Source organism: Sylvia atricapilla, chromosome 18 (genome assembly GCF_009819655.1).
Source record: "Sylvia atricapilla isolate bSylAtr1 chromosome 18, bSylAtr1.pri, whole genome shotgun sequence".
Taxonomy (NCBI): Eukaryota; Metazoa; Chordata; class Aves; order Passeriformes; family Sylviidae; genus Sylvia; species Sylvia atricapilla.
Window position 1 is genome coordinate 11350327 of NC_089157.1, and position 26066 is coordinate 11376392.

Sequence of the window (26066 nt, forward strand, 5' to 3'; positions counted from 1 at the left end):
AGCACTGTGGAAGTGAGGTTGGATAAATATCTTGTCTGGTTGTATTTTTTTCCCTCTCCAAAACAAATTTGGGGGTGTTTTTCCAAAAGATCTGTTAATTTGCAGTCTGAAGCGTGTGAAATGGAGCTGTGTCCCTGGTGGCCAGGAGACAGAGGATTCTGTCTGCTGGTGGTTCCCAGGGGTGCTGATCCAACAGGGAAATGAGAGACCAAATTTCTCACCAAAGTTATACCTACAGCTGCCTGATGAGTGTATAGTAAACTTCAGGTAACGGAGAGTTCCTAGTATTTGGGTAACTCCTTGATGCACAGGTGTGGTGAGAAACACCCTGCTGAGCCCCAGGTGGGCTGGAGGCACATCCCCACCACTGAAGGGAGTTCTCTGTTAATGCTGCTCCTTGGTGGGTCAGGTGGATTTTGGGGAGGACAGCAGAAACCTGGTCCATGGTAAAAGCTGAAGTCAGAAGTGATCTTTAGGAAGAATCTTTGTCTCCTAAGCAGTCATCAGAGTACTGGTGATATGTCAGTTGAAAACTTGACCAGGGTGTGAATGTTTCTTTTGGTTCTTTGAATCCAAACTGACAGATGAAATGAGACTTAAACCAAAATGAAATTTCTGAATTTGAAATTTCTGAAAATGAAATTTCTGAAGGCTTTGCACGAAGCAGGTTAACATGCAGCCTCTTCCATTGCAGCCTTCTGGAGAAGTCCAGAAATGCTGGAAGAGGCAAGGAATTGTCAACAATTTATGAGCCATAAAATGGACAACTGTAGTGCATAGGGAGTTGTGGACAGATACTTGCTCTGAATAAGCTGCATAGCAAAAGATCTGCTGTTTTAAAATGTTTAACCCAGCTTAGTTTAGTGGCAGGTTAAAAAAATTTACATGAACAGCTCTGCTGGGAAGCAGAAAGGGCTCCAACCTTTAGCAGGGTGATGATGCCGAACAGGTGGCACTGGCTGGATAATACAATCTGATGTCACAACTGTTTGTGAAGTGCAATTTCTTCACCACCACATAATCCTTCTTCTGCACTGCTCTCTAAACGTCAGCAAAGGCCTCGCATTAATTCAGCTTGACAGTTTGATTACAGCATTTGAACAGCTTCTGAAAAATAATTCGGTTACTGGTGGTAAACTCGCTGTCTTGGCAGTGGAGATAAAGTGCTGCCTCCCAGCTGGAAAGGCAGAGCTAATCTTGTAATTCCTGCTCCATCCCTGTGTATGGGCACCAGAGCCTTGGTTAAAGGCTTTTTCCTGTCCATGGAAATATATGCTAATTTCGTTTTCATGAATCAATAAAATCATGAGGCAATAAAATGCTTAAGTAATGCTCTCCCCACACGACAGCCTTTATGTATTTCTGACCTTGCTTTGAGTTTCATATTTTATTTATTTATAAGGTATAAAGCATTAAACATTGCACGTAGAAGGGACTGGGATTAGGAGTGAAGAATTTCAGTGTGTTTGGGGTGGGATGGGGCTCTGGAAGTCAGAGGTGCATCTGGCAGGGAAAATAGGTGGTGCTTCAGAGATGAGTTGTAATTTCAGGGCACTTGAAGATAATTTTAACAGCCTGGTGTATTTTAATGTTGCCATTTTGTGGCATGTGAAAATACGTTAAGTAGCACACAGTAACCTACATCTGTAGTTCTGAGTATTGGCATCTCCTGCTTCTTGTTTTTTTGTTGGTGTGAGTTGGTTTGGGATTTTTTTTTTTGCGTAAAGTTGGGTTTGGCTTAATGGCTGAAAGTGAGGGTATTTGAAGGGGGGAAAATGCACTTACCGTGGTGTTCTGTTCTCTCCCCAGTCTCTGACACATCTCTGGAGCCTGCAATGACCAGTCAGAACAGTCGCCATGCAGAGAAAACTGGTGCAATGTCCTCAAAGCAGTCAACGCCAAAAGTGCAGGTCCAACGATCTGTCTCCCGAGAAACCATCACTATTCATTTCTCTGCATTTGGGAAGGAGGAAGAAGAGGAGGAAGAGGAGTTCAAAGAGTTTCCTGATGAGGAACTAGATGACCAAAGCATTGTAACAGCACTTGAAGCCAAGGAAGACCTCTGCTTTGAGCATACTGGCCATGACCTTTTCGGTCCAGCTACCTCGCTTAACGTGGCCAACTCTGCATCTCCTGCAGTGCTGCCAACTGCAGAAACTGTAAAGCTCTTGGACTCTCCTTCCCCGTCCCAAATACCCAGTGCACTGCCACCAGTCCTGTCTCCATCGTCACACTCATGTCACACGTTCGGCACGGCGGGTGCAGCAGCACCTCCTGTGGAACAGAAATCCAGTCTGTCTTCCCCATCCTCATCCCCTTCCAGGTCAGTTGCCTGCTCTAGTGGATCATCCACAGTTCCTAGTTCAAGGCCTTTTAAGGGGTTGGTCAAGTCCTTTTCAACAGAAGTGGAACCAAAAGAGCCCACGCCGCCGATGCGACACAGACAGTTAATGAAAACCCTGGTGAAATCTCTGTCTACAGACACTTCTAAACAGGACTCCGAGGCTGTGTCTTACAGGCCACCCGACTCCAAACTGAACTTGCACCTCTTCAAACAGTTCACTCAGCCTCGAGCTTCAGGTGGTGATTCTAAAACCGCCCCCTCCTCTCCATTGACATCCCCCTCTGACACTCGTTCCTTTTTTAAAGTACCTGAAATGGAGGCTAAAATTGAGGATACAAAAAGACGCCTTTCTGAGGTCATGTACGAGCCTCTTCAGCTGCTCAGTAAAATAATGGGTGATGAAAGTAGTAGCCACAGGCCCAAAGCCTTATCTTCAAGTGCTTCAGAACTCTCAAACCTTTCCAGTTTGAATGGCCATTTGGAAAGCAATAACAACTACAGCATTAAGGAAGAGGAGTGTGATTCAGAAGGGGACTTCTCTGCGAGTGACTTTAACCTGGCTAAGAGTGATCAGTCCAGAGGGGCAGGGGAAGATGCAAAAGAGATGGAGACCAAAAGCTCTCAGACTGCAAGCACAAAGGACGTGGGGTCAAAACCTTCCCTCGTACTTGAAAAATGTTCCTTGTCTGCACTAGTGAGCAGGGAGGATGAGGAGTTTTGTGAACTGTATTCTGAAGACTTTTTCTTGCTGGAGGAGGAAAGCAAAACTGATAAACCTGCTGAAACTGTGGTCAAGCCTGAGGTGACTGAGGAAACACTTACTCTGCTCAGTAGTGAAGATGAAAATAATCTGGATGTGGAACAGCCCAAAATACCAGTGAAAACTTTGTACTTATTAGTACTGTTAGTCTATGCTTACCTTGTTATCCCTCTCCCTGGCTATTTAAGTGGACTTTTGCTTGGAATGGCCCTTGGATTTATGGTAGCTGTCTGTACGATTTGGCTTCTTACTCCACGTACTCATGAGTATCTCAAATTGCATAAAAGCATGAAAAAGCGATGGAATAGAAGAGCTCTAGACATCAAAGAACCTGAAATACTGAAGGTGAGGTCATGGCATTTTGTGTGTGTCTGTGTGCATTGTTTTGGGTAGAAAGAGTAAACTAGATTTATCCTGAGGGTGTAAATGAGCTGAAAGGTCCCCATTTGTAAATAGCTTTTTAGGGTCAACTCACTTTGGCAGGGGCACAAATGGTTTAGTATCTAGGAATATCTAAGACTTGAGTGTCTTTAAGGATTCGTAGAAAATGGAATTTCTTCAAAAGGAAAAGGACAAATGGCTTTGCTGATAGATTTGAAATGATCCAGCTGAACTTCTGAGAGCAAGTAGTGTCAAAGTTCAGTGTGTAAAATCACATTTGTGCTTGAAGCTGCATCTTGGGAGATGTATTTTGTTTCTGGGGTATTTTGCTGTCTAGGCAGTAATTTGTCTGATCTGTTCATGAGCAGAGACAAAAGCATTGTGTTCAAGTAGAGCACAGAGACTTGGGGAGCATATGGGTCCTCCTCAAACATGAGCTAATTGAAATGGGAGGAGGAGTTACAGTTCAGCAAAATGTGCCTCAGAGCTGGGTTTTAAATTAAAATTTGTCCTTCTCTTCTCTGCCCTGCGCTTGTTGAGCTCCTGCACGTTGCTGTCCCTCTGTGTCACTGTTCTGCCTTTCCAGCTGTGACCATCCAACCCTCTGTTCCTTCTGCTCCCTGTCTTGCCCTCCTCATCTCCATCTGCGATGAATTAAATTATTATTTTCCCAATTGCAGGATTCTGAGCAGTAGAGCATCTCCTGGTTTCTGCTGTGCAGCAGAAGCATTTCTGAGTGCTGGTGGTGTAACCTTCACTTGATATCACCTGCTTCTCAGACTGTGGAGGCATTTTTTGTGTTTGTGTAAATATTAAATTGAGCTTTCTGAAGGTGCATCTCCAATTGTCACAGCACAAAGATTTAATGAATTTCAATTCAGAAGGTATATACAGTAGAATCTACAGTGTATTGATGGCTAATTTCACGTGTCTTTAGGTCACTGAAAAGATAGAAAAACAGAATATAAAACTCTGCTTTTTGTTGCATAAAGGTGACAATTGCATGTTTAACCCCATTCTACCTTTGTGTTCCCCTTTTTTTTGTGAATGATGTGATTTGTGGTTATTTTTTGCTGCAGTGAATTCAGGCTGAACACTGCTATCTGCCCAATTGAATTACCTTCTGCTCCCATATCCAAATTGTTACAAACCTTTGGGTTAGTCCTCCTTATTTGGAAACAAGACCCTTCCTTGGTTCTTGAAAGCTGGTGAAGATCCTGCTGTTCATTTCTGGCTGGTGTTAGGCTGTCTCTGAGATGTCAGCTTTTAGTCAGGAGCCTTTAAACTGGATTTTAATGCTTTTATTGAGGACTTACATCTTATGAAAATGGCTGTAGGCAAGAAATGAACAGGAGAAGTCTGTCTGAATGTAGATTAATGGTTGTTATGACTTGCTGAGTGTTTCTTGTGCTCATAACACACAAAGTAATTGTCTTTAATGCGTAAATGCTTCAGGAGTTTAAAAACCAGCTCGGTGCCCATGTTGTAGTGGAACATAATGTAATGTGATTTAGCAGATTGCAAGTTATTATTCCCACTTCATACAACTATTTTATATTTGCATCTGTCAAAATGAGTGCTGGACAGCTTAAATCTCTGAAAAGGCAGCTGAAGACTTCATCTGTAACAAAACTCAGGGATACAGGAGAATCAAGCCTGATGCTCTTGCATGAAGATGTTCTTTCAGAGCTTGTTGCTCTGCTGTTCTGGCCTGGACTGGTGTCCTGGAATAATGATAAATGCACCCAGTAAGAGCCCTTCCTGTGGAGCTCAGGGAGCTGGGACTCTGCCAGACTGCTGTCAGAGTATTTTTGTACAAGTATGGGTGTGTTCTCCCCGTGGAAGTGTTGTTTGAGAAGTCTGCATTTCCCAGGTTTTGAGAGCCAGTGCAGAATTCCCCTCAGCAATCGCTGAAATGCTTGAACAGGTTGTTGTCTCCCCCAGAATTGTTCCTTGGCAGTGGGAAAAGGCACATTTCTGTTGTGCTGGTGTGTGTTTCTATAGGTATCTGTACCCAACTCAGTCAAATGTCCCTGCTGCTGGGGGAAACATCCCCTCAACCAGAAAATACAGAAAACCCCTGCATCTTCATTGCAGGTTTTTGTATCTGCTTATTCCCTTAGTTTTCAGCTCTCTGCCTTCATTATCTTTTTTTTTTTTTTTTTTCTCTGCCCACATTTTTTCATTCTTTAATCCATTAGTCTCTTCTGACTTCCTTCTTGGCCTTTCAGCTGTGCACTCTCTTGTGTCGTGCTGGCTGATCTGAAAAGTTTTAAGTAAGAGCTAAAATGAAAACGATAAATTTACCCTTTCCATTAGAAAGAACTTTCAGACAGGGGCAGTGCCTGCTGGAGAAATGCAGGTTTTGAGTTAGAGCTGTGCAGAAAGAGGAGGCTTTTTATCAGCTGCTATTCCTGAGTACCATCCAGGGGATTTGGTGTTTGATAGTGGCCTCTGGCATACAAATGTTTTTTCCAGTTAAGGTGATGGTTGCTTCTGCTACCTCAGACCTTTTTTGTGTTTTTGGATTCCCTGTGAATGAAGCTCAAAAAAAGCCTTTTATTTTTCCTTCATTTAAGAAGCAAAGTGCTATGGAAGTATTATAAAATAGTGGCAATAAGAGGAATTCTATTACAATTGTGATTTGAGTGATCAACAGTCTTGAAAAAATTTTGGTGCTAAAGCATTTGATTATATAATTTAGTAATAATGGCTGTTAACTGGTTAATATCACTAAGAAACTTCAAGGACAGTTTTAATCCAGATTTGGGCTTGTACTGTGAAAGTGGCTTTTGTGATTTTTTTATGTATGTATTTAAAAGTATCCTAAGTCGTGTTTTTAATTTATTTTTCCCCACAGACCTGGTGTGTGCCCCCAGCCCTCTGGGTCCTTCATAAAGATCTTTTGCAGTTCTCCCTCTCAGGTTATGGTTAACACACCTGAGACTTTAAATACATAACACTAAAAAGTTGGTACCTATGACACCTGTGCAGTTCTTACATGAATTATTCTGTTGAACTGCAGTTTGAATAAAGAATCTGGAGCCCAGAGTCAGGAAAGAGGAGGATCAGACTGGGGAGGGTGGCTTTTGGAGCTGTTTTTGGCCGTGTCCCAGGAGTTTTCCCAGGGCTGGGGACTGTGCCCTGAGCTCAGGGGGCTCCAGCTCATGGCCAGGGACATCTCCTGCTCTCAGCTGGGAGTGTGGAGCAGCTGCTGACCTTTACAGATGGAGATCACAGGGTCGGGGAAATGCCATCAGCTGCACAGTGCCGCATGACTGTGGTCATTGTCCCCCCAGAATTACTACATTTCTTCTTGTAACAACTTCTCTAGAACAGAGAAGACCTGTCCTACTCCTCTCCTACACAAGGAAATCCATTGTTGTTCAGTAGTCTGGGAGAATTTATCTGTTGCTAGCACATTTTGGTGACACAACTTCTCTGTTTGGGCGCATTGCAAAACGCTTTCTGTGGGCTGTGAGTCTTTTGTTCCAATTCGGTTTTGCAAAAAGAGAGGCAGAGGTATTTCTGCTGAAATTGTTTTATAGTGCAGGAGGTTTGGAGTGACTTTAGGGGCTTCTTGGACAACCTTCTCAGAGTTTTTAAAGCTAGGTGGAACAATTTACAGAACTAACATCACTGAAGTGAGAAGGCAGGTGGTGGTGTTACCCCCTTTAACACTGTTAGATAAAATTCCTTTAGCTGCCATACGTTTTCACATTATTAGAGTGAAGAAGCATCATTTAGTGAAGCATTACCATTTTACTGTCAGCCCTGCAGTGTATCTCTGTAACAAAATAACCTGAAAGTCGAAGGCAAATAAGAAACTTCATCCTTAGAAATTAGAAAACTAAAATTTTATGTGCAAGGAGGGTTTGTAGGAATATGCTCTCTTTCATCCCAACTTTGTCTGCAGTTAAAACCCCAGATACTTTAAGCTGAACTTGGTTCTCCAGTTGCTGATAAGCTGCTGGCTGTGCTGTTTGCAGTTGGTTTGGGCTGTGGGTGAGCAGGGAGGGCACCCAGGCTGTGAGACTTGTGTGTTTGGCAGACTGTACAGCTAATCCCTTTGTTTGGACTGGGAAGCCTGGGCACATGGCAGAGATCAGGAAAGCAGCAGGGATTTTTACCTCTTACTTTGGCACAGGGAATATTTCGATGGGTGAATCCCTCCTTGTTTTCGTCACAGCTCATCCCAAAGAGGCTGTTAAAGGAATGTCAGGTGCAGTGTGACCTTCCCTCCCGGGTACCACGTGTGCCCGTGAGTTTCCAGCCTTTCTGCTGGAAATAGAAAGCTTGTTAGACGTGGAGAAAGGGCTCATGTCACTGAGCTTTGCATAGTGACCCACTCTCCAGCAGCCCTCTCTCTGTGCCAGCCGCTGCCGTGTTCCAGGAGAAGGCAAGAAACTCGTGAGGCAGCAAATTCCCATCTGTACATGTGCTTGGCTGCAGGCCCCAGACTTTGTCTGAGCTAGAAATAGCTTGGAGAGCTCACTGGGGCAGGTGGGAGCTGCTGCAGAGATCTGTGGGCCATATGGATAGCCCAGTTCCTGCACACACACAGTGGCTTTGGGCACCTCACGTGGTGTTCCTGGGCTGCAGAAAGTCCAGCTGGAGTTCCTGCCTCAAGATTCATTGCTGTCTGCTCAAAGATGTCTTGGCTAAATAATTTCTAGGAAGGAGATGGGCTGTGCCTCAAACCCACGTCAGCCCTGCTGTGCAGAGTTGCTTATAGAAAATTCTTCCTTATGCATTGTATTTGCTATATGGGAGTCGTGTATAACCCAGTGTAAGAAAAAAAACACCATAAAGCTTCTTCAAAGAGTATGTCCTGGTATAGGCATTTCTATTAATAAAAGACATAATCTGCTTTGGAGCTGAGCAAAGATGAATGGCTTAATCTTTCCTGAACATAAAAGAAATGCTAATTTATCTAGTTTTTTCAGGGTTTGTAGTGAAAATGAAGCTAGATGTTGGAGTAAGCAAAAGAGATATCACTGTTACTATGGCACCTAAGAAAGTGTATGGTGTCTACTGTGGGAAATTATGTGGCACTGAAACGGAAGAAAATGAGCATAAAAGTAAATTTTACGTTTCTGTGGGTGGGTGGAAACTTCTTTAATAAGTTGAAATCTTGCAGTAATTTTTGGGGTGTTTTGCATAAGGTAGTTACCACTTTTTGTTTTGAGAAGTGCTGGGGTGCTCATTCAGCTCTCCTCACTTCTGCCCACTGTAAAAACTGAGGTGTTGGTAAAGGTGCAATTTGATTTTCTGCTCCCCTTCACTGTCTGTTGACACTGATGAACACTGAGTGTGCTGAATTGAAGGTTCTGATGTGCAGAGAAAAACAACGATCCAAGAATGTTGTGTGGCAGGTTAAGAGAAGGAAAACTTGTCCTTGAGTGAGCATTCTGCCTGTCTTCTGCCCCATTTGCCATCTCTGTTTCTGTAATCAGACACTGGAGAAAGGAGCAGCGTCACCCCCACGGTCAGAGTCAGCACTCAGAGGCTTGTCACAGCAGGACTGGATGGTTTGTGGTGTGCTCTCTTTCCAGCCCAGAAATGAGATGGATTTAATCCACGTGTATGACTGCTGTGTTGTAGCTGGGCAGTTACACAGCACGTTAAGGGATCTCAAAGGGTGATGGTGCATGACAGCAAACTCCACTGTGCTCTTCCACTGAGTCCCTGACTGTGGGGATTCCTGTGAGCAGACAGGCTGTTGGCTTGGCTGGGCTCTGGGTGATTAGTGTCTGAGCTGGGAGCACAGGATTCTGTGCTCAGCCCTTTGCCCCGTGCCTTTTCCTGGCATCCTGCATCTGCACGTCCCACCGTGGCTCCTGGGAGGAGGTGAGAGCACCCTGTGCTGCTTACACAAAAGGTCTGAGTCAGGAAAAACACTCTGTGTGCTGGGATCTCACCCTGAGCTCGTGCTCTGCTGGTTTGGTGCTCCCTCGTTTGTGCCATTTATTGCCTCCTTCTGTTTGTGCGCTAAGTGAAATAACTTCAGCAAAATCATCATTTCAAGGTTTTAGGTCTGTGTTTTCCTGCAGCTTAAAAGCCTGGTAACAGTGTCTTCTTCTCTAGGGATGGATGAATGAGATTTATAATTACGACCCAGAGACGTACCATGCTACACTGACTCACTCTGTCTATGTGCGACTGGAAGGCAGCACCCTGCGACTCTCAAAACCCAACAAAAACATTTCCAGAAGAGCTGTGTACAACGAGCCAAAGCCTGAAGTCACGTATGTCAGTCAAAAGATTTATGAACTAACAGACAGCAAGGTGAGTCTTAGATCGGATTTTAACAAAGAATACTTTGCAAATTCTTTTTAACTCTGAAATTTTTTTCACCCCTCTATTTTCCCATTCTGTCATTATTTAAATAAAACTTGTCGTGACTAACTTGCAAAAGATTGTGCTGGGGAGGAAGATTGTGCTGGGGAGGAAGATTGAGCAGGATTTGGAGGGAAATACATTTTACACAATTGGGAAAAGCAGGATTTTCCTCTGGCACTAGAGAGCAGAGTTAACTCCTGGGAGCTCTGAGACTCTGTGTGAGGTGACTGCGGGGCGCTTCTGAGGGTGACACCAAAATGCCTCCTCTTTGGTGGCTGTCCTTACCCCGAGGCAGCTGAGACAATATTTGCATTTCACTCAAAGAGGGGATGTACATGGTTTGTGGATGTGGAAGAGGAGAGTGAGAGGTGTCTGGAACATGACCTGCTCTAGGTGCCCCCAGCCTGGGGAGTTTTTGCAGCTGGAAGAGTGCATCAGCAATAATTCTAGGACACTTTTCCTACATGTTGTTTGCCTCCCTCAGATCTGTCAAGAGTTGCCACGTGAAGCTGATTCCATTGGCGCCGTTTTAAATAATACATCAATACCTAATTATTAAGGGGATGGATTTTTTTAATGTGCTGCATCAGTGGAGGGCCTTGGCAGTACAGATGTAGGAGGAAACCACGCTTCACTTGACTGGGAGTGAGAGGGACCAAGGCAGCAGTGAGGAAAACCTCCCTCCTTTCCCCTGACTGTCTGGGGAAGGAGCATGCTGTCAGCTCTGCCTTCCATTCAAGGGAGACAGTGAAAGAGATAAAGCAAAAGCTTAGATTCCTGCCTTTTGCAGGTTTATTTTTCCCCATCACAAAGACAAGCAAAGCTGTCATGTTCTGTGGAGCACTAGGCTGATGGTGGTACCCCATAGAACCTTAGAAAAATTTCCAGTATTTCCCCTGCCCAGCCCCAATTGATTACAGAAGTGCCAAGTGCCCTGACCATAATAAACAAATTATGCCTATTCCTCAAGGTATTTGCCCACAGTTTTTGGAAAACACTGCTGAGTTTAGATCCCACATAAGAATTTTTAACTTCTTTTTAAACCACTCTTCTAATCACTTGCATTGTCTTAGTTCAGTATAAATATACTGAGTTTAGAATATAATTATCTGCAGATCAGTTTTTTGGTTTGATGGTTACATATTTGATGTGGCTGTCACCAACTTCAAACGCTCCATCTCCTAAGCTGGGCATGAAAAGTTGTGTTCAAAACTCAGTTTGGACTCTGATTATTTTATGTCCTTATCTGTTTATCTCCCTGTGGTCCCAGAAATACAGTTCTTGGTTTTTCTGTTTTTTCTGCAAATCCACGAGAATAAGGTGATCTAAATGAAAACAGAGTTTCTAATCCACACGGTATAATCTGCTTAAATGGCCTTTGTTTTAATTCCAAGGTTTGGCTCACCAGAGACTTAGTGACAGCAGTTGGATGTCCACCAGCAATTTGAGTCACTTAAACTGGCAGATCCAGTGTGGGACCTCCATCTCTTGCATTCCTGTGTTCTTTACTTGAGTGTAGAAACCTAGAGGATACAAGAGAAAAATAAATTCATTGAACCCTTTCATCTGTCCTTCAGATTTCCCTGGTTCCCAAGAGTCTGGCACGGAAACGAATTTGGAATAAGAAATACCCCATTTGCATTGAACTTGCCAAACAGGACGACTTCATGGCCAAGGCCCAGGCTGAGAAGGAGACTGCAGAGGAGAAGTTACCTGCTGACAAAGTGGACTCGAGCAGTGAGGAATCCAGGAAACCTCAGGATGGAGCCAAGTACACTTGCCAAAAGGATCAAGTGCTTTACCTCTTTGGGAGGACGGGTAGGGAGAAGGAGGAGTGGTTCAGAAGGTTCCTTCTTGCATCAAAGCTCAAGTCTGAAGCCAAGAAGCCATCCAGTGGGAGCAAGCCAGGTACTCAGGTTTTGTTTTCTTGTAGGAGTCTGTTAAACAAACCAAGGTTATGTTTTGGTGGTGCCACAGTGATTTTCACAAGTGAAAAATAATAATACCAAAGGTACTCTTCTCCTTACCTTGGCCTCTCATTGCTGCCTTACCCCCATCTGTTTTCCTCTATGCTTTCAAACATTATTACTATTTCTAGACTATTTGATTTGAATGCACTGTTTTTCAGTGACTGTAACAACTCCTGTCATATTTGTAAAGGATTAATCGTTCAGGCTCTTCTTTTTCTGTACGTTGGAATTGATGTCAGCATTTGCAGTATTAGACCCAATTCTCTTATTACCCATTTTTCCTCCTCTGTCCTTCTTTCCACTCGAGTCTCCTGTAAAGAATAGAGCTTTTTCATGGGTTAGTGTCACAACAAAACACATTTCTCTGTTTAAATAAAAGGTCCTGCACTAATATCTATTTATCTATCTATCAGAACCAGCAAACATTATCATATTGATCAGTTGTTTGGAATATATATATATATAAACTCATCCTCTGAAAGAATTTTAAACCTGAATGACTCATGCTTTTCTGTCTTTATTCTCTGAGAAGCTTTTTAAAAATTAGTTAACCTTGTTTCTCGCACATAACTTCTTGAAATGCAAATGCAAAATTAATAGCTGATTAAAATTCTAACAGTTACATGCTTTTGACAGTCCTTTTAATTGTAACTGCCTGTGTTTAGGTTAGGAAAAAATAAACCTTAGTCATAGGTGCATTTCAATCACCTGATTTTTATTTTAGGCATTCTCCAGCAGGGCTGTTGGGAATTCTGCCATGTGTTACACATATGTGTGTGTCCATATTTAAAAATGCTATTGATCAGCTGACTGCTCCAGTCCCACAGCCTGCTGAGTGCTGAGTCATAGCAAATTCTGGCTAATTTGGGTTTAGGGCCACCTAAACACACAGCAGTAGAATTTACTTTTAGCCTTCACAATAAGCACCACGCTGTTCTTTTTTTCAGGAGAAACATCTGTGGAGTGAATTTGTTCCTTTAAAGTTGACGATGGTATGTGTGGTGTTTGGCTGTCAGATTTGCTCTCTGCTGACCAGGTGTCATCATTCCTTTGATTTCAGGGGTGCTGCCAGCACACAGCAGAGCTGATGGTCAGTCTGGAGCCCTCACCCACAGCAGGAGCAGCAGCAAGGGCAGCGCAGAGGAGGTCACATCCCAGCCAAAGCACAAGGACCTGGCTGGCAGCATGAGGCAGAAAATGCTCCTGGACTACAATATTTATATGGCCAAGTGTATTCCACAAGAGAAGAAAAGCCCTTCAGGTAGTCCAGTGCTCAGTGCAGACAGCAGCCCCACAGCTGTGAAAAAGGTAATAACACTTGTGCTCTGAAGGAATGATGAACAGTGTCTGTAGCTCTTATTAATCCTTTGGCCTCCTGGACTGCATCTCAGTCACTCACAGTAAACAAAACCTAAGTACAACACTCACAATAAACATATCTTTAATGTTAACATGACCACTGTTTAAAGCTGTAATTCGTGCCATGCATCTTTGTCTCCAGACATTCATACAATACCCAGAAAATGGAATAGGAGGCCATGGTGTAATGTGTGAACAAACACAACTTGTGTTCCCCCAGTGTTCTAGCCCCCAGTGACTCCTGAAGCTGTGATGGGTTTGCTCCTGAAGCTGTGATGGGTTTGCTGCTGAAGCTGTGATGGGTTTGCTGCTGACCGTGGCCCGTGTCAGGAGTGTTCTGTAAATAGCTGAGCAGTGCTGGCAGTGCCTGTGACAGCAGAGAGAAGCTCCTCACCCAGCCATCCTGCAGGGCCAGGCTGCACCCACCTGCCTGTCTGAGAAAGCACTGCCTTTCTCCTCGCTCCAGGAGTTGTGCCTGGAATAATGCAGGGTGGTGAGTCCCTCTGTCATTGCAGGCACTCAGTACGTTGTGTTTCCTTCATGGAGACTTCCTGTTCTGCCGTGGTGGTGTGTGCACACCCAGAATCATTTCAGCTGCCGTGGCTTTTGTGTGTAGTCAGTGATGCAGCTCTGAATGTATAACATTTCCAGGTGTTTTGAGATGGTTCTCAAGGAAACCAAGACAGGATTCTCTTGTGCTGCAATCCAAACCTTTAATGCAGCAGAAGGAACAATACAGTTTCCTGAATCCTGTGTGCAAACACTGGAAGGAGGAGTGTGATCCCCTGTATTGTGTTTATCATCTGTTTGTGGTGTTTCTGACCTGGATTTAAGGGTGTAAGGTCGGGTCTTGATTTCCAATTTTTGATAAAACAGAGGAAGAGTAGAATACCTGTTCTTCCAGATCTGACTGGCAGGAGAGAGTATCTCTTACTGCAAACACATTTATAAATCTGCCCACCCTGGGTTTATCTGCTTTTTCTGCCAGAGGTTAAATTCCGTACAGCTTTCTCATTTCATTGCCAGAGGTCAGTCTGTACCAGTGTGGTCTCATTCCCTCTGCTGCATGTCAGGATGATGACAGGCTGGTGGCAGCCCTGATGCATTTGTAAAGCTGCTCCCTGTGCTGAGCATTTGGTGTTCTGAGCTGACCCGGGCTCTTAACACTGAACTTCCCATAGAAATCAGGCCTTTTCTGTCCTTATTTTATAGAATTTATAGAACTGAATAACCTGCTTTATGTTTCCAGTTGCCAGATGCCAACGTGGAAGCTGAAGAAGAAGAACAGGAGGCCTGGGTGAATGCTCTGCTTGGAAGGATATTTTGGGATTTTTTAGGAGAGAAGTATTGGTCTGATCTAGTGTCAAAGAAGATCCAGATGAAACTTAGCAAAATAAAGGTACCTGATCTGGAGAGTTGCATTATGCACTCCTTGTGGAGAAATTGAAACACAGTCTTTGAGTTTTCAAATAGTCCAAGAAAGACTTATTTCACATTCACATGTAAAAGACAATTCATGTGCTACAGAATGGCAGTTCAGTTTCTGATGACTCTCAGCATGTTTAAAATGTCCTACAGCTGGATTAGCTATTTGTATATGTCCAGTTTTAATGTAAAAATTAAAATGTTATTGTATTGACATTAGGGATGAATAGAACTGCATATAAATGAAGAAATCTGCTTGGGGAAACAGCAGATTGCTTTTAAGGTTGAGGACATCAAGGAACCACAACTGTAATGCGTTCCTGTTTAACTTCAGACATTAATTACTTAATGTAATTAAGTAATGAGCTGCAGGAGGTCAGTGGGAGCAATAGTTCTGCAGAAAGCTCTGTGGGGTGACAGCTTCCACCAGCTGCCCCACCTCAGGGCTGAAGGGAGGAGTGATGCTTTTGAGTGACTTCTGTCTTCCCTTGCCTTCTAAACCCTCCTGAGCAGCAGCAGTTCAGCACAGGCTCCAGCTGCTGAGGGCTGGGGAGGAGTTTCCCTCTTCCTAAAGGCAGAGGAAGTTGTTGTCCTGCTGACAAAAGCTTGGAAGTTCACCAGCTGTGGGATGGTGCTGCCTTTGCTTTGGGAAATAAGCAGAAGCCTAATTCTGCCCTGCTGCTTCCACAATTGTCCCCTCAGGGTACCCAGACATCTCACTGGTGACTTTGTGAGTGGAACAACTGGGAATGGGGGCTGGAGGTATTTTTGGTGTGTTAAAGCAGTGTCTGTTCACACGAGATACGTTGTCTGTCAATTAGAAATATTTAAGTCACTAGATACCCAAATCATGATTCTGGGTCTCTGTTTTACTGAAATGATCATACAGATTGAAAAGGTAATGTTCCATGAAAGAATTTGCCAAAGATAAAAGAGGCTGAGACACTGATAAAACATCAATGATGAATATATGACTGAAGTTAAAATCCAAACTCTTTGATTTTTATCCACAGTGAAATAGGATTTACACTTCATTCTTGAGCTTTTTACATACTTTGACTAAAAAGCATGCTGATGGTTTAAGGTCTGCATCTAAACTTCAGCATAATTTTAAAAACAAGTTCAGATGTCTGATCTCTCCCTAAAAACTTTTGAAACTAGCAACTGTGAAATTCTAGAATAGTAAGAAATTTGTGTCATTACATTTGTGTTCTTTCACTGGTGACACTTCAGCTCAGCCCATTCCTTAAGTTTAATGAGGTTGCTTCTCTCAGGAAACTGATGTTTAGTTCATGTATTTGATCTTTTTTATTCTGTCCTTTTAGCTGCCCTACTTCATGAATGAGCTGACTCTGACTGAGCTTGACATGGGGATAGCAGTGCCCAAGATCCTTCAAGCCTTCAAACCTTCTATTGATCACAGAGGTAAAATGCAAAAAAACCTGCTGGTTTTGCCTTTGTATCTGTGGAGAACCAAATGTTGATCTGTTTATCTTGTGCATGTTTTAGGTACGTGGAGTAAGAGCTTATTCTGAGGCACTCAGGGGTCTTTATCTCAGTGTAAATGTATTTCTGTAAATGTGGAAATGTGATCATGTTCTTCTGCAGGAAATAATGACTGAACTAAACTAAAATTCGCATGCAGCAGAGATGCAGACACCAGGTACTGCCATGGACTGCAGAGAGCAGTGCACATCTCCTAGAGACAGGTCTGATTCTGTACCAGAGAAAGTGGCTCTTGGCTCTCCAAGAGAAGCTGCCCTGTTCTGAAAACAGGGATTCAGAAAATATAATTGTAATAACTTAGAAAGCAAGAATACAGTGTTGTTTTGAAAATTACCTTTAAAATACAGGACTATTTTATATCCTTAATATTAAATACAGCTTTTTTTAAAAGCTGGATGACTTTCATACTTATGAATTAGAACTGTTTGTTTTCTATTCCTTCTGGCTTGTAAACGGTCCCATATTTGAGGATACTCATGTCACTTAAGTAGTCTTGCAAAAAAACCCCAACTTGGAATAATGGTTTTTAGCCTCAAAAGCATTTGTTCTACATGTTGAGGAGAGGTAGATGCCATTGAGGATAAAATCAGAGCAGTTTTTAATTTTAAATTGTGTCGGAGTTTCTCTGGTCAATGTGGAGAAATTTCCAATTGGCCTAAAGGGAAATATTTCCTTGGAGGAGCTGATGTGGTGTCACTGACCTTTGCAAGGACTTTAGGAGGAGAATAATAAACTTTAATACTAAAAACTTTGTGCCACTCAGATCACTGACTAAAAGCATGAGGATAGTAACTAATAACCTTTCCCTCATAAAACTGAACAAAAGAGACTTGGGGGAAATCCTAAAATCCCCTTGGACACACTTCAGTTAATGCTGCCTGTATCCAAATGCTATTGTTTGCCCTTATCTGCTTGAGACTTGCAGCTCTTTGGGGAAAAGCCTTATCTCTAAAACACTGGGCACTTTGCTCTCAACTTTTCCAAAGAATATTTTCCACTGAGCTCTATAAACAGAGCGTGTTTGAAAAGAGCAAACTGTTTAGTTGGCATGAGGAACAAAATGTGTCTTTTTAAGAGAAGTAAGAGTTGGATAGATGGAACAAGCTGGAGTGCAGTCAGTTTTGGGGAAACTAAAGCATATTGCTGCTTCTTGTCTTGTGTGGGACAGAGGTTCTCCACAGCCCTTAGGAAGCCTCAATTGTTCCCAATGAAGTGGTTGCACCATTGGTGGAAGTTTTATTTGGAGTTACAGAACAAAGGAAAACTTTTTAAAATCTTTACAGGAGTGATGCTTGTGAAATGGTTTCATAGTTTCTTTTTATTCAGGCTTTCCTGTCAGGGTTCTTGTCAGTGTGTTTGCCTTTGCCTTGGTTTAAACGTTCTTTGAATTCCTTTCTCTGTTCTGGAACCTTCAGTTGTGACCAAGGCCTGTGGTCCTGAGTCATGAGATGGGGTTTAGGAGCCACTGAACACTTGGCTTCAATTAATTGCTGAAACAGCAATGAGATCAATTAGTTAAACTGTGACAAGCAAACATTTATGGTAGGATATGTAATCCTTTTAACTTCGTCCATACTGTTGAATGACATGTGAGCTCTGGGCTTTTAAGAGCTTGCAGTGAGTAATTTCTGGAATAACCTGTTCTGTTATTATATGTAAAAGGACATAAACAAGGGACTGACAGTTGGAAATGCTTGTTTTCATGAGAATAAATGTATTTCTTGGTAAGTTGGCCTGTGGGTAAATGACTTGGTTTGTTGGGGAATGTGGGGAAAAAACCCTATAGTTTAAGGGCAGTATCCAGAGTGAATGCTTCTAAGTTTTTGGGGTTTTTATTAAGTGCTTGAGGCAGCCATTTGAAGTAGCCTTTTGTGAGGCTTTAAAGTGCAGTTATGAATTGTCATATGCTTTGTTTAATCCATACTTCTTTTTACCAATGCTTGATTACAAAGAAAATACTTTTCTTATTATATGCCTTCTCTAATTCAATGAATTTGTTAACTGACAATATTAGGAAAAAATCTTGTTTCTGTTAAAACAGACTTGCTTGTGACAGCATATGCTGTGGCTTTCACTGTGATTCTGTCAAGGGAACCAGAAAATGGACTAAATTGTACCATCTGCCCAGTTCTTCACTCCCTTTTTCCCTCTGGAAAAAGTGCACGAACATTTTCTGGTCAGAAGGAATTTTCCCTCATCAATTAATGGCATCCTTTGCTTAATTTGATCTACTGGTAAAATGATACTGATGATTGAGTTCTGCTGACTCATTGATTATCCAGAAAGTCTGTTACACTGCTTTCCTGTTTTTTTATGATTTTACTGATACTTCCCTACTGTAAGGAGAAAAACTCCTCGTAAGCTTGTGTTTGAGTTCTTGTGTTTGGTTTTTTAAATGGTGTGAGAAAAAATGTGATGGAAAGGAGTTATTTGGGTTTGTAAAGCACCAACTTGCCTTCATCCTGCTTTCAGCATGTAACCCCACAGTGTGCCAGTGACTTTGGGAGTATTTGGGAGGTGATTGTATTTCTCTTAGCACAAGTGGGTGGGATTATGATAAAGAGATGTTTTTGCAGAAAAGAAAACAGTAGTTCTTTAACTGATAAAATGTGACTTTTCTAGAACAATAAAACACAAAGAGTAGTTGCCATTTGTCCTGGTTTCAGTTTTATTCACCATTAATTGCTTCTAAATAGATAAATAAAAGTGGAATGGGTCAGTGGTTGATGTGCCAGGTGCTACTGAGGGAGAGTTTTGTGCTGCTGCAATATCTGGAAGTGGAAGATGTATAATCTATTTAGTGGCACATGTTTTCTAACCTCTGGATGACAAATACCTCCAGCTTTGGTGCAGTGTGTCACTTAACAGGCTTGAGCTAACCTTAAGGTATTCCCAGGACAGTTCTTTTGAAGATTGCAAAAACCAAATGATTTGCACAGACAATAGGGTTTAATTTAATATTGCACGTCTAGAATTGCCCAGGTAATGCCCCTGTTTGCACTGGCTCACAAAAGAATGCCTGTAGCTCTGTTACTGAGGGAGCCTTGTCATAGATCCTCACTCCACCACGGGCAAAACAGGAGGCAGCAGGTTGTGGTGTGAGAGGAGCAATCCTGCTCTGGGATTTCCAGTTTCCTGGGCAGTGTCAGTCATGGGGAGGAGTGTCCCCATTTCTGCTTGCCTTGGGGAAATGCTGTCAATCGTTTTGAAGTGAATCCCTGATGGTGTTCTATTTCCTTTATTTCATTTCACATCTCTTAAGCACTTTAGGTGTGTGTAGATCACAGGGCTTTATTTTAGGCCATTAGCTGCACTCATTTTTCTCTCTCTGTGTGCCTTGGATTTACATCTGGCTTTGTTCCACGAGCCTAATGTGATCAGAAAACTCGCTCTGTGATTGCTCTTGGAGTGACATCCTTTCTGTTGTTTATTTTAGGCCTGTGGGTCGATTTGGAAATGTCCTACAATGGATCATTTCTGATGACCCTGGAGACCAAGATGAACTTGACCAGACTTGGTAAAGAGCCCCTTGGGGAGGCGCTGAAGGTCGGCGAGCTCGGCAGGGAAGGGTAAGGGATGGCACTTGGGAAAGCCTTCTCCTTGGACTGTCCTTCTGCCTGTGCACCTCTGGCTCTGCACACACTGGAAGGAGTTTTGGGGATGTCTGGGATGCCTTTTTCTGTGCAACTTTATTGTTGGGTGACGCTATTGAGAATAATTTTAATGAAAGGCTTCTGTGGTACAATTAGCTTATATATATATATATGTATTTCAGTTGGGTTTTAAAATTTTCTGTGGCTGAAATTTTGTTTTGTCTTATGCTTGATTTGGGGTTTATGCAGATAAAACTCCAATACTGGAGATAGCATGCAGAAATAGAGATACAGGTGTAACAGGCTACTGCAGCATGGTTCAGCTGCATAAAAAACATGGCAAAGTGAACAAAGTGTGGAAGGTAAACAGGCTCTAATTGTTATGTAAAGACTTCTTCAAAAGCTTTATTGCATTGTGGCAGCAATCAAGTCCCTGCTGTAGTCTCTGTTTTTCCTCATAGCCATCCTGTGTTTGCCTGCTGTGCCTCAGTGAAGTGCCTTATGTAGATGAACTCATTAGCAGACACCATCCAGTAACTTCCATCCTTGGTGTTTGTGCTTTCCCTCCCATTTTTGCCACATTGGAATGTCATCCAGCTGTCCATCTGTATTAACCTGGTGAGTGGCACCTGTCAAAGATCCATCACAGGGTGGAACCACTCCCAGCTCTGGAGTCCATTTTTTTTTTCCTGCTGTTTTCTCTTTGTACTTAAGAAATCTGCAGGCCCTGAACAGTAATGATCTCTGATTTAATGTACAACCACTGCCTACAAATCAAGCAAATACTCTGGCCATTTGTTTAGCTGTGAACAAAACAGCTTAATTGTCTTTCCCAATTAAGATACTAGATGCTTTGTATACTCATGTTGTAGCTCTGACCGTTTATTCTGAGATATCTTGAAGTAATACTTACAGCACCACTGGATTTCAGTGCAGTCATGACAAGAAAATAAATGTGAAAAGAACTAATGGCTGAATGATCTCATACACTGACAGAAATGCAGAGGATTTAAAATCAACCTAGATTCTCGTTGTCACTGCTTGAAATAAGTATTTCTGAATTTACATCACTATAACTGGTAGGTGTGAGTTTTTCAAGATCCCTTTAATCCTGCCTGCCCAAAAAATGGGGGCTAGAGGAAGAAACATCTACACAAATCAAATTCTTGCTTTTCTTCCCCACCCCTTCAGGATTTTCTTTGTGTATTTTCCTATCTGTTCAGCGCAGGAACAGCCTCAGAAATAATTAGTGAACACTCTGATTCATGTAGAAAAATCAGGTTGCTGCTGAGCAATAGGCCCCCAGCAAGGCAGATTTAAATGCCTGTAGCCAAGCAACCAATTACTTGAAGGTATCAGCATTAACTGCAGTGCTCCTGCACAGGGCTGGGATGTTTCAGTAGCAGCTTTACATAAAGAGCAGTGTAATGTATTCTAGTTTGGATGAGGGTTTTTTAGTTGCTTGTTTGTTTTTTTGGGTTTTTTTGGTTTTTTTTTCCCTCCTTAAACAAAATGGATATTAAATAAATTAAGGAGTGAAGAGTATAGAACAGTTTGATTCTCATCTATGCCTTTCCAACGTGTTAGTTAATTTTAATTCTGCTGGCTTTTTTATTTACCAGCTGACAATTGCTGTGACAAATGAAATTACTCTGCATGTGTTTGCCTCCATGGCCACGTTGTCAGTTGAGTCTGCATCTTGGTTGCTGAGCTCATTTCTGGCCCCTACAAACTCAGAACAAACAATCTCTTGAGCTGCAATAACCACAGTGGTGTGAGAAGGGCACCTCCTCAGCCAGAGAGGGAAGCAGCTCTGGGGTTTGGTGTCTCTGGCTGTTGTCAGTGTGAAGAGGACAAACGGGTCACTGTTGCACTTGCTGTTTGAAATAAAAATGAAGTGTGCTGAGACACTCTGGTGATGCTGTCCTGTGTGCCCTCTCAGCAAAAAGCTGCTCTCAGAAAGGGCAGGAAACTATTTAATTGTCAATGTTATAAAAGTAATACATTATCTGCTGAACAGGAGATGAGGCCAAAGCAGGCAGCTTAAGCCAAAGTTACTGCAGCTCCATAACCCATCAGTGCTTTTGGCTTTGTTGAGCCACATAAAAACAAACTGACAAATGGCAATTCATAGAATATTGTGCAGTCTTTTCAGGAACAATACAGTAGCTCTAAAGTGATGTTTTTCTGCCCATGTTTGTGTCATATAAATGGTCCATTGTGTACAGAGCTCTCCTGAAATCTCACCCAAGATTATTTGTTGCTTTGTTTAATGCGAGGAAATCCTGTGGTCTGAGCCACTTGGTGTTAGTGAGGCCCTTCAGAGGACCCCTTCAGCTAGGAAATAAATAAAAGACCTTCTTAAAGAAGGTGGCACCTTTGGAAGACCTGAGAATGCCCTGAGCACACTTTGAGCTGGATGCTGCAACGGGCACAGGAAAAAGTGAGGTCACAGCCTGGTAGAAAATGTGTAGTTTGACCTACAAATGTGAATTTCTGTGAGGAGCAGCTCCAGCAGTGCTCTTTGGGCCAGTGGCAGGCACCAGCCCCACGTCCTCAGGGAGCTGGCTCACTTTGGGTTGCTCCTTCACTCCTCTGCAGGCACAAAATGCTGCTCTGGGTAGGAAGAGGTTTGCAATTCCTATTTCCTGTGAAGTAGGAAATGGCTCAGTGTGGACAGGTCCTGGGATTACTGCTCCAGTGGCAAAGGATCCTGTGCACTGTGAGCTGCCCTGAACTGTCCCTTGGCATTAGGATTCATGCAGCAGCCACCAGTTTGTTCTGGGAACAGAGTGACAGGCCTCAGTCCCTGCCCTGTGTGCAGTTATTAATGCTCAGATACATTTCCAAGAACACACACACACAAAGAGGGAAGACACAGCTATAAAGTGTATTCTGAACGTGCTGTAGAGTATTTTATTCGTGGGTATAGTCCCCAGGGCTAAAGCCATATGCTTTTGGAGCCTGTGTTGTGTAACTGTTTCAAGCTTTTGCATTCAGTAGAGATCTGTTCATTCTGAAGTGTATCCACTGTAGCCTTCTCTCATTTAAATCCGTTTAAAAGATTTGAAATTTTTCTTGTGATTGTGTGTGTAAAACCTTCCACAGGAATTACCCACTGCTATGTGGTATTTTGTACCCAAAGGGCAGCATTTGTTTAGTGCTTCACTTTGTTCCCCCACAACATTCAAACAAAATGATTTGTCCAGCCCTAATTCTGCTCAACTCCTGGAAAACCATGAGCAGCAAAACAGATGCTTCCAGCTGTATTTAGAACAATCTCCACGTTTGATTTGAATATGTAGAATGGCCACCCCCGTGCCAGCCTTTCATGAAGGATTATGTTCCACTGGGATTTCTGTTCTGAAAGCTGCTTCTGCCAGACGGGCTTCAGGGTGGTGTTGGGTTTGTTCTTTTAGACAGCCTCTATAAAAGAGGGGAGGGGACAGTTGAGAAAGCTGTGATGCCAGCCCAAGCTGTAGAGGGTGAGTATCCATTTAAAGCCGTTTGACCCGGGAATTGCCCTGTCTCAGTTCCAGGCCCAGGGCGTTCTGTCTCGCCGACAGCGACGAGGAGTCGTCCAGCGCCGGCTCCTCGGAGGAGGACGATGGCCCTGAGCTGGCAGGGGACAAGCAGGTGGCCCCAGGAGCAGAAGGGTGAGCTGTCTGCCGGTGCTTCCCTCCCCACTGTGATGGCTGGTGGCGGTGCTGTGGTGCTCCTTGTCCCCAGAGTGGCAGAGTGTGTCCGGGCAGAGGAGCCCTGCTCGGCCAGGGACTGCTCCAGCCGCCCTGTGCACCTCCTCTGCCCTCTGCCCTGCATTTCTGGGGGCCTTCCCCGCTGTGTCCTGCCTGGCAGCAGAGGATCTGGGGTGAAAACTGGAAATCCTCTCTCTGCAGGATTATCCCTGCACTGATCTGCCCATCCCGTATTTCCTGGCTTCCATTTTCTCTAAGAAAACAACTGTTATTCAAGGCTGTTTTTCTTGCTCAGTTTTGTGTGTTGTTGTTTTTTTTCCTTGAGGACTTGGTGTGTCTGGGCTGTGCAATGCTGCCCTCTGATGCATGGATTTCAGAGATTTCCCAACAGCAGTGAGGCCACATCATTTCTTGTTTTGGCTGCGGCTCTGATTTTTTGCTTTCTGCATCTGATTGCAATTATGCCATGCAATGAGAAAGCTGAATGTGTGAGCCCAGAATGTCTGAGACAATCACAGTGGTTTTTATGTCTGAACATATCTGAGTGATTTTTACAGTGAATGTGCCAGAAGACTCATGACTTATTCAAAATGTTCCAGAGAATTTTAGTATTTTACTCCTGAACACTTTTGAAAATTTTGTGAAGAGTTGTTTGAATTACTGCAATTGATGCATTCCATATCTTCTTGAAATTCATGAATCATATAAAGAATTCTTTACCAAGAGGACAAAGAGGGAGAATGAAGAATCCTAATGTAAAATACTGAAAAAATTTTCTTACACCTGTTAAAAATACGTGTTACTACTACTATAGAATCTGATGAGAGAGTAACTTCCTTTCTGGGTAAAGAAAGATACAGCTAGGATAAAATCCCTAAGCTGAAATTTATTTACCCTTTTTATATCAGCTGAACAGTTTTTTTGTGGTATGTTGTGCTAGGGACAAAACTGTAAAAGTTTGTGTAAGAATACTTGTATTTTTTCCCTGGATAGGAAAAAGTCATTTCCTCAGGAAGGTTCTCTCTGCTCTGTAACACCAAAAGCTACAATTAGACATGATACAGTGTGTGGAAAACACCAAATGTGCTATTTTTGGAGTGTGTATTTCCAAGATGAGATAGGGGTAAGAAAATACATATTCAGCCCTTAAAGCATCTGTTTCAAAAGCCAGGAATGCTGTCTGACACAATTGCCAGGAAAAGCCCACTTTCTGCAGACACAGTTAACCATTTTTGGAACATCATTCCACCCACTGCCAAAACTATTTCCTTTTTCAGCATCATTATACTTGTAAGTGCTACAGTACCTTAAAATGAAAACATTTTTGTTCAGCACACACAGTTAAATGGTTGGGCCTTTATGCTGATGGTCTGTGCACATCTTGGTGCATCAGTGTCTTGACAAATTTTCTGGAACAGTAGTAGGCAAATTGTCACTTCTCATGCCAGCTCGCTGGCATAAATGATCTAAGTGTATTTGCAGTTTAAAAAAATACTGTGTTTCCAATGCCATCTGCATTGGAAGGAGAGTTCATTCTGAACAGTTTCTGCCAGAACACAGCTGCTGGGTGCAGGCCCTGGGAGGTGCTGCTTGGCCACGTATCTGTTCAGAAATTTATATCAAAAACTTGACTGATTTAAATAGAAAATCCATGTCTTTCTTAGCAATGATGTCCTTTTTCTATTCTCTGTCTAAAGGTATGTCGGAGGGCATCGGACAAGTAAAATCATGAGGATTGTGGATAAAATTACAAAGTCAAAATATTTTCAGAAAGCAACAGAGACTGAGTTTATTAAGAAGAAAATTGAAGAGGTCTCCAATACTCCATTGCTGCTAACAGTTGAAGTACAGGAGTGCAGAGGAACACTAGTGATTAACATTCCACCTCCACCCACGGACAGAATATGGTAAGAGGAGCTCGGAGCAGAGCTGGGCAGTGCCTCAGGTGTGCTGCACAAGGGATGGCAGCTGAGAAAACCAGCAAAGCCTGGCTCAGGGGGCTTCTGGGCAGGGTGAGGACAGATTAATTGTAACTGAGGTAGGGACTGTTATTAAAATTGTTACAGGTTTCAGTACTGATTTTGTTGGGTGTCTGTAATCAATCTGCTCTGTTCTCTCCCCAGGTACGGCTTCCGAAGGCCTCCCTACCTGGAGCTGAAAGCACGGCCAAAACTTGGTGAGAGAGAAGTGACCCTGGTTCACATCACAGACTGGATAGCAAGGAAACTGGAGCAGGAGTTCCAGGTGTGTTTCCTTTACAGTCTCCTTTCACTGAGGATAGTTTTGGTCAGTTAGAGCAGTGGGGTGTTTGAAACAGGGCACATGTGAAAATTATTTATGACTAGTCATGTCCTCCACTGCTCCTGGTAGCAGGATGGATGTGGAGAGCTCAGCTCAAACTGGCTGCTGGGGTGGTCTCAAGACTCGTGTGTACACCTGGATGGAAATCTGCTTTAGAGATGAAAATGGCATTTCTTTGAAATAGGTACTGTGGTAAAATTTGCAGTACTCAAGTAAGAACATGATCCAACATGTTCTTAGATGACAGGGGGTCAAACTGTTGACTAAAATTAAGAACAGAAAAGGCTCTTTTTCTTCCTACTACTTCCTTTAAAGTAATTTTTTTTAAAATCACATTGATCATAGTGCAAAAAGGAAGAAGCCCCCTTCAAATAAATGTTGGATTGGAAT

General features: G+C 42.9%; 1 protein-coding gene across 2 annotated transcripts in view; it reads left to right on the forward strand.

The window, feature by feature from the left end:
- The window catches only part of TEX2 (testis expressed 2), a 39135-nt gene that overhangs the window by 10763 nt on the left and 2306 nt on the right, over positions 1-26066 (forward strand). For both annotated transcript variants that reach the window (XM_066332392.1, XM_066332391.1), the window contains exons 2-11: positions 1810-3449; positions 9573-9773; positions 11405-11735; positions 12858-13105; positions 14406-14555; positions 15907-16006; positions 19524-19656; positions 23214-23336; positions 25073-25282; positions 25499-25619. In XM_066332392.1, the coding sequence (XP_066188489.1) occupies positions 1836-3449; positions 9573-9773; positions 11405-11735; positions 12858-13105; positions 14406-14555; positions 15907-16006; positions 19524-19656; positions 23214-23336; positions 25073-25282; positions 25499-25619 (3231 nt within the window). In that variant the 5' untranslated portion in view covers positions 1810-1835. The remainder of the gene's footprint in view (positions 1-1809; positions 3450-9572; positions 9774-11404; positions 11736-12857; positions 13106-14405; positions 14556-15906; positions 16007-19523; positions 19657-23213; positions 23337-25072; positions 25283-25498; positions 25620-26066) is intronic.